The following is a 14,045-nucleotide window of genomic DNA, read 5'->3' as shown; positions in this document are numbered from 1 at the left end:
CGTGAAAAACAAAGGCTTAATTGAAGATGTTAAGAGTGACTTATCTGGTTTTGTTTCGATCAACCAATATTTTCGGGAGGCTAATCAAGCGGTGGATTTCTTTGCGGCAAAAGGAAGCTCTTGCATTTCTATGCCGGTTTTCGTGTTTTGACCCCTCCCTTTCCCTTATCACCTGAAACGATGAGTTAGGTTGACCCTCCCCAAGAATCAGGATCGGGTGAGAACCACCCCTTAAGATGAGAACTGAGAACTAATCTCAGTCGTCGATCAAATCAATCTAACCGCTCATATTTCACCCGCTCAAATCAATCATTAAGGGTATTTTGGTAAATACTCGGCGCTGAATGACCTCCTTCCCAACAATAGCGATTCTCATAATTCTTTCTCTCTTTTCATTCAATTTTCTCTCTCCTCCTGCAAATCCTCTCTACTATTGCGCTTCATCTTCTTCAACTTCGTTGTTTCTCGTTGTTCTTGCAAATATCTTTACATTTTTTTGCGACTCTCTTCCAATTATTTTTCCAGGTACGTATTTGATTTTTGGATTTTGTTTCAATTTTTGCTATTTTAATTTCTCTCTCATTCATTTAGTATGCTGGTTATTTTGTCGTTCTTCTTCAATTTTTATGTTCATGTATTTGATTTGTATTCAATTAGGTTTTCGAATAATATTTTGTTCCCTTATTCATGTTCTTATCTTGTTTTATTGATATTTTTGACCGATTTTAAAAATTAGGGTTTGAATTAGTGTCTGTTTGTTTAATTCCGTTTTATTAGTGTTTTCTATTGATTAAGTTTTGAATTATTCAAATCTCATGTATATTTGTGAGAGAAAGAATTGAGTCATCTTAGCACCACTTTAGAGCCAATGAAGATCTGATATTAAAAAAAGGGAGGATTTATTGTATGTTTAAAACCATAAAGAATTGTATGTTTTACTTTGAGTTGGTTTCCTGGGGTCTTGTACATGTTCTGTCTGCAGTATGGTTCAGGCAAGTTCTGCAGATTGTGTGCATTTCATGTTATTTGAGAGGCAGCTGCTGGTATTCAGATGGTGTTGAACATTTAGTGAAATCTTTTTCAAATTTATAGTGATAACAGATGGATGCTCCTAGCTCTGCGAGTTTTATTTACATTGTTGTCTTTAGTTATTGTAGTATAGACCTATCAGTCATCTGTCAGGAATCAGGATTAAGAGTGTGCATATATCAGTGACAATGTAGACTGGAGAAGTGAATAAATCAGGTCATTTTATCATACTTTACCGAAGGCCATTTTTATGAATATATAGGCAGGTTTGGTTGGTGGTACTCGAATATTAGTTAACTGTTGGAATCAACGAAGTTAACAACTAACATGAATGCCTAAATGGCCATTTGAACCATATCTGATATGAGCCCGAAATTAACCCACTTTTGTGACACCTTTCTAGGAGTCGATAGAGTATCTCGAGAAAATTGGAGGACAGTCTTCTTGGATTGCTCAACAATTATGAGACTGAGATGACTTGAAACAATAGTATTTCCCACTTACGAAGGCAGTAACTCATGCCAAATATCATTTTGGGTGAAAATCTAACTGAGTGTACTAATTGAGTTTCTGTACTATTTTTAAACACCACCAAATATAACTAGTCAAATCTATTATTTAGAATCTAATGATTCTAATCTGCTCTTTTCCTCTAATTTACTTTTTCCAAACACCTTGAATATAAAATTGTGCATATCAAGGTCTTGAAGTTGTTGAGATTGTAGTGATCTTTCTGTCTAACTATTATTATGATTTGCTTGTTCCAGGGACAAAAATTAGATGTTATCAAGCTATACCCAGAACCAGAGTCAGTTTATTGTGCCTCATGTTTGAGAAAAACTAGTTGCAAAATTGTCCATACATGTACAAAGAGTCTTCCTTTTAACTGGACATGTGCAAGTGACAACGAAAGGTGTAGGAACTCTTGGAGAATTGAAATTCACTGATAATTCAAGCTGGATAAGAAGTAGACAGTTCAGATTAGGTCTGAAGGTTGTCTCAGGTTATGGTGAAGGTGTTCGTATTCATAAAGAAAAAACAGAAGCTTTCACCGTCAAGGATCACGGAGGGGGATGTGAGTCAAATTTCTTAAACCTATGTTTGTTTTACAAGATTTATCACTTTTTTCATTATGTTCTGTTGTTGTTTTGTTCACCTATTAGAATAAAGTCATTATTATTAAAGCATCGAAATTTGACATTGAGTCAAATCCTCTTGTTTGTATGTTGATCTCGTATTTATTTCATGTTACAGGCTAGAGTGAGCATCTTTGGTAAAAGCAGGCGAGTAGTGAGCATTTCCATATCTTTGAGCCTTCTGACACTAAGGACACACAGAAGAATGACAAGGATCATTCTGGTTATATATTCTTCAGGTTGGATAATAGGCTTCACTGAACTTTTCTTGCCGTCTCCTCCAGTTATGGAGTTTTTGTTTTACTTTTATTCATTCTATTTAAAACACTAGCCTACTAGCTCAATTGGTAGAGCATTATGCAAAAGCACAAAAGATGTGGGTTCGAATCCCACGTGGGTTTGTTTACTTTTGAGTTTCCTTTATTTACTTTTGAGTCTATATATATTGTTTACTTTTGAGTTTATATTGTTTATTTCTTAGATTTTCCGAATTACTTCAGAATATTTCATTCTCCTCGAAGCTAGTTAATGGGATGTTGGGTTCTTTTGGAGCTGGCATAAGTGTTGTTCAGTGAAATGACAAAGGGTCTATCTCTGTGTTAATGCCTATATGATGATCTTTACTTTTGAATTGATTCTATTTACTATTACAGGTTTCTTATCTACTTTAAATTGAACAAAAGGTAAACTATATTGTATTTTTCTTACTTTTACTCTAACTTAAATAACACTAGCCTACTAACTCAATAGGTAGAGCTTTGTGCAAATGTACAAAAGATACGGGTTCAAATCCCACGTAGCTTCATCTTTACTTTTTGTATTTATTTATTTACTTTTTGTATAAATTTATTTACTTTTAGTTTAAAGATCTTTACTTTGACCGTTTGATCTCGTATAATTCTTTCTTATTCGATTAATTCTATTTTTTATTTTTTTTCGGTAGACAGCAGCACATATGAGGTATGTAAAGGTATGTTATTGAGGCACCTTATTTATGGCAAAGGCTTATAAGAATTCATATCAAGCTCTAAAAATGAATTTACTTTTGAGCCTAATTAATTTACTTTTACAAAGTTTTGATCTACTTTTAAAATAAGAGAAAAGAATACTTTACCCTTATTTTTTGATTGCTAACTGGCATACTAAAACCAATAGCCAGCAAACAGAAGAAGCAGGGTGCATTACATCACTAGCAGAAACCAACTGCTAACCCGCCCCCTCACATAGTAAACGAGCATCACTTACAGCCTCAACGAGTCAGACCTCCAAAAGACCGAATGCAGGCTCAAACAACCAGCCATGAACATCTAGACTATTTGCAGCCTTATACCAGACCAGCACACCAAACTGGTCCAACATCTAACATTATAAATTGGATTTAAGCTAACCAAAAAAGCCAAAAACATCAAAGCCTAAAGTGCAGTCTTCAAGCTAGTAAATATACTAATATAATTCAAATATATATTTACTTTTGATTTGTTTTCATTTACTTTTAGAAATTTTTTATTTACTATTATCTTTTCCTCCCTATTTTGCAAGTATAATATAAAAATCCTTTTATTTATTCTAGCCTATGTAGGATTTGAACCTACACTTATGTGCATTAGCACATTGCTCTACCATTTGAGCTAATAGGCGTTAACAAGTTTTTCCGAAAACAAATCCAATTGGACAACAAAACAACAATGAACACTCAGTGAAAACAACCTCAACATTCAGCTCTACAGTCCAAGCATAAAACAGACACAAAAGACCAGCAGGAAAAAGAAAAAAAATGGCCTAATAGAAGCATTGCAGACCAACAACAAGCTGTGCACCATCCCCTAGTCAACTAAGGTCAACATCCCGCAAGCATCTTGACTGAAATAGAAACCAATAGCCTAAAGTCAACCTGATAAATACTTGACAATCCTAACATGAAGTTCAGATGGCACAATGCAGACGTTCATAACAAACTATCTACCCTAACTCTGCCAAGAAGCAAGAAGAAAAAACTCGGTGGGACTGAAGATGATTATCTGGCACTGCCTACTGTCCTGCCTTGATAACAAGCCGAAAACACAGAGATCCCTGCCCAGCTACATCAATAAAAGAAACCCCTAATTGACTAACAACCGACAACAACAACAACCCAATCGCAACACCCTAAGACAGACTACAAGCTTAGAACCTGAACCCCCTGTAATCAGACCCAACCAAAACCAACTGCTAAAATGCAGCAACATATTGTAAACAACAACAGAAACTCCTGCATCACTCTCAAATGACTACACAAGCAAGAGCTAGAACAAGCCTATGGAACAGTTTTGCATGAATTTACTTTTTGACCGAATCGATTTACTTCTAAGCCTCAATTATTTACTTCTGAGCCTCAATGATTTACTTCTGAGCCTCAATGATTTACTTTTGAGCCTCAATGATTTACTTCAAGAACCAATAGTATCATGAGACAATTTGAAATAGAGCGAGCACTGGAGCGCTTGCAACAGGTTTGGAGACCCTCAGAATTTTCTGCAACACTAAACATACCAACGGAAAATACTGATTTCATTTCTCAAAGAAACAAAAAAGAAACTAACAATCTGCTGTTGTTTACTGTTATATTTTCTTATTTACTTCTGAGTACTGTTAATTTACTTTTGAGTATCTACACTCAGTACCCCAGCACAGGATAACAGCCTCAAAATCAAGTTTAACTGCTTCTAAAGCAGCTCATTCCAGTTTTACCCACAAATTTTCTCTAGAACAGTTATAAATCAGCTAATTCCAGAACCAAAACTGACTATCAAGATTCAAAAGTAAACAAAACATTGCTTCAAAATTACACTTAATATACTAAGAAGTAAACAAAATATCTTCAAAAGTAAACAAAAATTAGGTTACATTACCTATTGTGGATTTTTTTTTTTCATTTTTGTTGTACTCGCTTCAATTCTGAGTTGTTTCAATCAATGATGATGGAGGACGACAATCAGTCCGGTAACCAAAAAGGGAAGATTCTCGAACAAGAGATCTTCTCAGTATTCAATTTAAAAACCTAGAAATCGAATTGAACTGAATTAATAACACTTATCTCTGTCTAAGGGAATTTCACAACAAATTATTGATGAACTTGCAATTCATGCCGAAAAATGATTCAATCAACATGCGAAGATCAAAGAAAATTAACAATTAAAATTAGCGAAATTAAAAATCGAGAAATCTAATTGAATTTATTAGCAACATTTACCTCTACGATTGATAACATTTGGAGTGAATTCACCAAATAACTTGAAAACTCTCAAATAACCAATCGAAATCATCTCTAGAAATTGGCATAAAATCCAGCTCCGAAAAATCTGACAAAAAATCGCAACAATTTTGAAGATATTTGAAGAGATAGGAATCACAATCGATTTCTCAGGGGAGTAGAGAGAGAAAGTCGTGATATTTTTGGAAAGAGGAGAGAGAAACGCATGTGTTTGAATTTTGGAACCAAAGGTGATCGGGAGTGAGTTTGTTAAGATTCGATCTCATCCGTTAATCTAGGTTTAATCGGACGATGATAAGAGGTTCTCATTATAAGGAGGTTCTCATCTTAAGGGAGGTTCTCACCAGAACCTGGTCCTATATATATATATATATATATATATATATATATATATATATATATATATATATATATATATATATATATATATATATATATATATATATATATATATATATATATATATATATATTATATATATATACTAGATTATGTCCCGTTCATGCACGGATATTTTAAAATTATTGTTTGACCATATTTTTTATAAAATATTTCTTCTCTTAAACATAATCCATAATTAATAAATCTTGAACATATTCATATTTAATCATCTGATGTGAAACTTTACGTATTACATATTGTATATGCATAATATGCTAATTTGATCAAAATATTGATTAAATGTATTTTCTATTATTGATATACCGATTTGACAGAAATATTTCAATATAATGTTAAGCAAGTTATTATGTGGTATTTATTATTGTCTTATTTAGTAAGCCAATATTTTATTTCCATACATAAATCATTGATAAAAACTGTTAAAAACTAAATACATAAATAAATTAGATATATTTTAGGAAGTAGGCTTTTTGGATACCCGACAACTTTTGTTCTTATTTCCAAATACCAGAATTTTAAAATTCTCAATCTTGTTCTAAATTTGTTCCCAAAGTATAAAGCCACTACTTCGTACATCCTCCGTTCACTTTTAGTTGTAACATTTTCCTAAACAAAAATTCCTTTTTAGATGCCTTTTAGTTACAACATTACAATTTTTGATGACCATTTGATGGTCAAAATTACTACTTACTCTTTAATTTCCCCTTAATCTATCAACCAAGTAGGGACTAGAAAGCCGAAAGCCCATTATGTTGATCCTAAGTTTTGATGATTACAACGTAAACTTCCCGATTATTGTTTAAGTATGTTATTGTAAGGCTCCGAGATCCTTTGAAGGACAATGATAAGTTAAGGAGTGTCTGAGTTGGACAAACTAAGCGTGTGGAACAAATAACAAGCAATATAAGAAGCTACTGCGAAGAATTAATCAATTAATTTGCAAAAGTTGGAACTGGTGATCCTTAGCGAAGATCCTCAACAGAGATCCTCAACGGAGATCCTCGGCGAAGATCCTAAGCAAGTTATAAGCGAGTTCCTCATATATTATGAGGATCCTCGATGTTCCGGAGAAGGACCAATGCAAGAAGCGTTCAAGTGAAGCTTCCAGAGGTGCCAACATGAAAGCTACAACATATGAGTTTATGTTTAGATTTTATGTAAGTATTTGAATAATGTTTATGCATAATTTGGAACAAAAGGAACACGTGCATTTTAATATGTTTTTGAGAAAATATAAATTGTAAATAAAATAAAGTTTTATTAAAGAAAAATCTTTGGAAAATAAATAAAATAATTTTCATAAAAATAAACGTTGAATTTTGTTTCAGAATTCCTTGTTTTCCAAGAAAAAGGTTTTACTTGTTCCTAAAATAGCTCCCACTATTTTCTCTGACTAAACGTGTTAAAAGTGGTTTGAAGTAGTCTCCTTGTTTCTCTCAAGTTACGTGCACGTTTTTTCTCCCAGTAACTGTTAGTGGCTGTTGAGGGGAACATGGGAAACTAACCTAGGGAAGCTCCTCTTTAAAAGGAGAAGTGTTTTGATTACTCAAATCACAACTGACAACGCATATTATTTCTAAAAGAGCTTAAGAGCTTTTACATAACTCAACAAAAGAGCATGTTCCTCAAGTTCCTTTATTATACATAAGCTTTATTAATTAATAAAGTTTCATAATTCGAGTTGTAATTGTGGAGTTTTAGGATTGAGTGATCCTTGAGTTGTGGGGTGTAAGGATTGAGTGATCCTTGAGTTGTGAGTATAAGGGTTGAGTGATCCATGAGTGACTTAGAGTTAACTCAGTGAGAGAGTGTGAAAAGAGTAGCACAGTAATCAACGGGGATTGATGTGAGGAACTCGTGTTCAAGAGGAACTCGGGTTATTGAGTGTATTGTATTCAAGGCATTGCAATATATAAACGAGGTTGAGGTTTTCCTTCTTGATTAGTGTCAGGAGGTTTCCTCATTTTCACATTCTTCTTGTTTATTGATCGTTGTTCCTTTAACGTTTAAATTCCGCAAGAAACTGACCAATTTCCTCTAAACAATTCAACCCCCCCCCCCCCCCCCCCCCCCCCCCACTTGTCAGTGTTCCTACTGAAATATCACATTATTTCGGAAGTAAATAGCTAACAACCAATACATACAGTGTATAACTAAATACTCCATCTGTTCATTAAAAATTGCTCCTATTTTCTTGGTAATCTTTTACATCGACCAATGATATGAATTTCAATAGAACTGAAAATTAAGTGACTAGATAAAATCAGTAAGGAGTTGTTTGCATGCAAATCTCCGAGTAAATTTTCGAGAATTGATTTTTGCAATCCCATATGAACAATTTCGGCACTCGTAATTTTAAGTAGAGCAAATGGGACTATGGAGTGCCAAAATCATTTACCTGTATTTTCTAACATTTATCATTTTACAACAACAACAAACAGAGCAACTGTTATGATGTTAATCACACAGTGTTACACACCCAGCTCCCAACTGATAATGTACTAGATAATAACAAAATTAAATAGGGTCCCAAGCTATAAAAAGCAAGGGAAGTAAATGCAAGATGATATTTATATATACCTGCAAACACAAGATCACGGTGACCACAACAACCATGTCAATTAGCTCTAAGGCTCCAGCTATTAAGTGTCCCATGACAGTAACCTTTAGATAAAGAACAACCATGAAGCAAGAAGTTCATGAACAAATCCCCCGAGTATAAGACAGGATAACAGAATCCCCAGACCATACACAACCCAACCTACCCAAAAAGTTCAAACCTCCCAACCCCAAAAATATAATCACAGGAACTACATATACCAATAGAAATGGCTACAGAAGCTCCTGTTGAAATCGGCACCAAAGGAACTGTTGGCTCTCTCATAATGCAAGAGATAAAACACTACTGTCAATCAGATCAAGTATGCAGCAGCAGCAGAGATATTGGTCGAGAGCCCAACCCCAAATTAGTGGTTATTTCTCAAAAAAAGAAGAAACGAGGAGGAAGCAAGTTCTTATCAAACATGTGTTCAATGGTTGATGTTTCAAATAGCAAAAGGTTGAGCTCTGCTGTTGGGTTTAACTATAAAAACCTGAAGACTGACTGACTGATAAACAGTCCAGAAGTTCCAACTACATGAAGCTTTGAGAAAGTTTTGAAAAATTGAGCTTCTTCAGCCTATTGCTTATGGAACCCCCTGGTCTCCCACAGCGTATGTCCACTATATCAACAATATTAGATCCTTTCTTCATGGGTTTATCACGAATAGGAGTTTTCTCCAAATGGATATTTTCAGAGCCAAGCATAGGGATATGATAGCTGTGTTTGTGGCTCCGTGTTTTTCCTGGTAAATCCAGGCTTCTTTTGCTTATTCCCTGGTTATTATTTCCCACGTCTTCTAATGGTGTATTTTGTTTCAGTCTTCTAGGAGTAGTTGTTGTGCTAAGATTTTGAGTTTTTGTTGTCCTGAGAACTTCATGCTTAATACCGGTGGTAGTAATACTGCTACTTGTTTCACTCATTGATTTTCGTGGCTTTAGAGGGCCATTGCCACGAACAACAGAAACCGGGGTACGCGGAGTTGATGTGCAGCTTGAAGATTCAATCTCCCTTGTCATCAAAGAACCGACTGTTCCAATGGTACCTACCTTGACAGAACCTCCACCACCTCTAATTGCTTCTAATGTCGGTGCCATGTTTCCCTACCCTCAAGTATAAATAAATGTGTTCCAGATCCAGCCTTTAAAGCTAGTTTTTGAATGATGTTGAACCAGACAATCAACACCTGCAACAGCCTGCAAGTTCATACTCTAGATGTCAGTTGTGCTTATACTTTGTACATATGTTGTATAGGTCAGCATCTCACAATGTCAAAGTAAAACCTCCCAAAATTTCAGATACACATCAAAGTTGGATTCTTGCATATGGCTGTCACTATGAATTCATGTGAAACAAAATCAATTCACAATTGCGTAATATGCTACTCCGTAACTGAAGCAATGCTCCTAAGACGTTGACATACACGAGGCTTGATCTGTTTTAATGGATCAACATGGAATCATGGATGAAGGAATTCTAAACAGATATATCTCGAGGAACTACAACAAAATTAGGCCTCAATCAAGCCTAATCGTGTATTGCATCACAAAAGATATCGAGATTATCGACTCAACATTGTATGGTGACGACCAACACTTGTATATGTCATAAAACAAACTGATATAAAGATTATTCAAATTTACTAAGCTACAAAATAACCAATTTGTGAATTCTGAGCACAATTCACATTCATTCAACAGTATGCTTTCATGAACATTGAAAGTTTGGCAGCATACTAATAAGTTCAAAGCAGCATTCGCAATTTCTAGACAGGTCAAAAGAAAGAGAGAAACCCCAATTTCAATTAAACTCCATTTCAACCAATTATTTCCTAGAATTCAGTAAATATGTCATGATTAGACTTCAGAAACATGGGTTTTGCCTTTTAATAGTCATAAATCAAAATTATGTAAGTTATGATGACAATTTAAACCTTTTTAGACAATAATGCCAAAATCAAACAAATATGAAAGACCCATCAACATACTCCAAAATTTCTGGTGGTGCTAATTTCTAACAATACGGAGTAGTTAATTTCTCTCTCACATACTCAAGTACTTGGTTAAAACCTCAGAAATTAACAATTCATTACAAATTAATCAGCCAAAAATTGAACTAAAAACAAATTGTAAAACCCTCAAAACTTCAAATAAACCCGGAAACTACAAAAAATAAGAATCATCAGAAAGTTAGATCTAAAGTTCCCAAGGTAAAGCTAAACTTATTAAAATAGCAGATTATTGAAAAAATTAGAAAAAGCTGAGAACAAAATGTGAGACTTACCCAATAATTTGCAGAGAAACTTGAGTTTTTTTTTTTGGCTGAGAGGATCTTGAACTTGTCTTTTATGAATAAGGGTACCCACGAAATACTGAAATTGGTGAAATACTAGTAATAAAATACTCCCAAAATTATAAAATAGGATGGTGATTTTGGGTTTAAATCAAGTGTATCGCTATTCGACGCCCGCCCACGCTAAAATCGTCCTACTATTCATAGCGAAAGTACAGAACTACCCTTATATTTTTTTACCCCTCCCTTTCATTTTTTTTACCCTTCTCACCTCACCTTTCCCTCACTTCTCTCTCATCCCCCCCCTCCCCACCAATCTGGCTGCCGGAAAATCGCCGGAAAAATGAAATTCCGGCGAGAAATTTTTTTACCCCTTTTATAATTCGCCGGAAAACTGATATTCATACCTGTTTCTTCATAATTCGCCGAAAAACTGAAATTCTGGAAAACGTTAGTATCTTCATAATTCGTGTGAGAGTTGCGGCGGTGTTTATAGTCGATGAAGTTGTCCCGGAAAATCGCTCCCGGAAAGCTCGTAAGCTTCAATGGAGGAGGTAAAAATGGTGTTTTTTTATTTATTTTATTCATTTCTGGCGCACAAGATTTGCACCGTTCACATGTACCTGGCGCACGAAATTCGCGCCAGTTCCATGAACCTGGCGCAAAATCTGTGCGCCGGGTCCATGGAACTGGCCCAAATTCCGTGCGCCAGGTCCATGGAACGTATGCAAATTTCGTGCGCCAGGTAAGGATCGGAGATGGGGCGGCGGAGATGGGGCGGCGTTGAGGGCGGCGGAGATGTTTATAGCCGGCAGGAGGAAGGGAGGGGGAGAGCAGAGAAGGAGAAGGCTCATGAAGGAGGGGGGGTGAATTTGAATTTAAAGGGTAGAATTGTACTTTAACGTAATAAATTAGGGTGTTATTAACGGACCAGGGCGTCGAGTAAAAATCCCCTTAAATTAATTACTTCTTCTCTTTTAATAGTTGCAAATTTTTCTTTTTGTGATACGCTAAAAGCTGCTCCAATATACTCCCTCCGTATTTATTTAAGATATATACCTGGTCGGACACTGGTATTGAGAGAAAGAATTGAATGAAATAAAGTAATAAAATAAGAGGGGTTTTGTAGATATTTTAATAAGTAAAACAAGTGGGGACCATGTCATTTTAAAGGGTGGGGGTGGTGTGTAGTTATGAAGTTATTTGTTAAATAGGGTGGTGGGACATATGATATATTAGATAGATTATTTAATTAGATGATGGGGTTGATAAGTTACTAAAAATGGCAAGCGTATCTCTTAAATAAATACGGCCGGAAAAGGCAAGTGTATCCCTTAAATAAATACAGAGGGGTACTCAAAATCTCCCCATTATTTCACACTAATACTCTTATCCCAACTTTCCATTTCTCTCTCCCCAACTTCACCTCAACTCCCATTATTGGAGAAAATACCTCCACCGGCGTTTCACCAGCCAACCACCACCAATTGCTATGCATTTGTCCGGAGAAAAGACCTCCACCAGATTTATTTATTTTTTGGTCCGGAAAAAATTCACAGACTTATGCATTTTAAGCTTGTAGCAGGGTACAAACTAGAATTATGAATTTTACTATGTTATAGACTTTTGAATTTTAAGCTTGTACCATACAGGAGCTTAAAATGAATAAATCTACACCATGGTGTGAGCTTAATATGCATAAGTCTATGTTATTTAAGGGTTTAATTTGTTGTTGAATTTGAATTATTTACCCGGAAACAAAATTAGAAACTTATGAATTTTGAGCTTTAACCAAGGTACTGAGTTATGAATTTTAAGCTCTTGCCATGGTACGAGCTTAAAACTCGTAAGTCTATACTATGGTCGAAGCTCAAAATTCATAATTATGTACCATAGTACAAGCTTAAAGTTTATAAGTTTGTACCATGGTATAAGCTTAAAATGCATAAGCCTGTGAATTTTTCTGGACAAAAAAAAAATTCTTGTGATGTTGTCGAGGTTCCACCGGTAGACTTGTACATGTAACAATATGCGTTGACCGGATTGACATCCGGAGGTGGCGGACGGAAGTGGTGGTGGTCATAAATGTGGTGGGAAGGTTAAAGGTGAAAGAAGGTACATATAGGAGGATATATAGGTAAATAAATTAAGCGATTTTGAGTAATATGGAGCGGTAAATATTAAGCCCGGCCCTAGTTTTTTTGCATTATTCACATAATCTACTTTGTTTATTTTTGATGATCTATACTTTAGGAAAAACATATCCATGTGGGATCTTGTTAGATTCGTCTTAATGTATATTTGCGAAAATCAATTTTTTATAATTTTCAGTTATCGGTAAATAAATATATTAATTGTTCGAGATATGCATTGACAACCGTGAAAAGTAAAATGTTGCAACAAAAAAGAATCGGAGGAAGTACTTTGTAATTATTAAAAGGGTAAGGAGTACTTAATTTTGGCAATGGGTGATTATATGATTGATAACTACTCCCTTTGTCTCTTTTTGTTCTTTACGTTTGATAGTTTTCACGCGTTTAACGACTAGCTAATTAGTGTGCACTGTAATTTTTTTTAAAACAAGCTAAATTGTGGTTATTTGTAATGTTTCACTTTTATCAGAATTCTGATATTGAGAAAATGAGGAAAAATTAATGTCTCAATAGAAAAGTGTGAGAGATTAAATGATCCAATAAATGTAATTGGTTAAAAAATCATTGGACACAAATCTTGATAGAATATTAAAGCATTTATGTGATAATATAAAAGGAAATGTAAAGAACATTTTGGGACACCCAAAAAGGAAAACGTAAAGAACAAAAAGAGACGGAGGGAGTAGTTTAGGACCCATGCAACTAAATAAAATAAAAGACTTGTGATATTAGGAAAACGTGAAAGTAAAAAGATATACTCCCTCCGTATTTTTTTAGGAGTCACAATTACTACTTCTTGTCGTGTTTTTTCATGAGTCACAATTCCATTTTTGATAACTTTTACACTCACTCTCCAAATGTTTACTATTTTTTACTTTTCTATGAACCCACTTAAATCATGATAATTCTATTTTTTGTAACTTGTACACCCCCACTTGTTTTTATATGTATTTTTTCATTGTCCAATAGCCACTTGCACCATTATTATGGCCCTGTTTGGTAATCAGCGGTTAGTTGTAGCGGATTGTCTTAATTAATTTGACTAGCTGTTTTTATAAGCTAGTTTGACTAGATGATTCTATTAGCGGATTGTAATAAAGTATTTGGTAAATAACTTATTTATAATAGATGTTTGATGTGAAAATGACCAATAAAGATGTTGGATAAATTTATTACTGGGTATA

The 14,045-nt window shown here is 34.6% G+C and overlaps 1 protein-coding gene and 1 long non-coding RNA gene across 2 annotated transcripts; one reads left to right on the top strand and one right to left on the bottom strand.

The window, feature by feature from the left end:
• Positions 1-360: 360 nt before the first annotated feature.
• Positions 361-2,629, top strand: LOC110801918 (uncharacterized). The gene is made up of 3 exons (XR_002537040.2): positions 361-525; positions 1,797-2,104; positions 2,284-2,629. It is a non-coding gene; the product is annotated as an uncharacterized lncRNA (long non-coding RNA).
• Positions 2,630-8,288: 5,659 nt separating this feature from the next.
• Positions 8,289-10,822, bottom strand: LOC110801911 (uncharacterized). The gene is made up of 2 exons (XM_022007317.2): positions 10,700-10,822; positions 8,289-9,612 (listed from the first exon to the last, which is right to left on the bottom strand). Exon 2 carries the CDS (start codon positions 9,511-9,513, stop codon positions 8,950-8,952), a length of 564 nt encoding a protein of 187 aa, XP_021863009.1. The 5' UTR covers positions 9,514-9,612; positions 10,700-10,822; the 3' UTR covers positions 8,289-8,949.
• Positions 10,823-14,045: the final 3,223 nt, after the last annotated feature.

Source organism: Spinacia oleracea, chromosome 4 (assembly GCF_020520425.1).
Source record: "Spinacia oleracea cultivar Varoflay chromosome 4, BTI_SOV_V1, whole genome shotgun sequence".
Lineage (NCBI taxonomy): Eukaryota > Viridiplantae > Streptophyta > Magnoliopsida > Caryophyllales > Amaranthaceae > Spinacia > Spinacia oleracea.
The sequence above is the reverse complement of the archived record's forward strand: the minus strand, read 5'-3'. Positions and strand labels throughout refer to the sequence as shown.

What these genes read in the sequence shown, in the direction of transcription:
- LOC110801911 (XM_022007317.2), bottom strand. Translation starts at nt 9,513, where the DNA reads ATGGCACCGACATTAGAAGCAATTAGAGGTGGTGGAGGTTCTGTCAAG.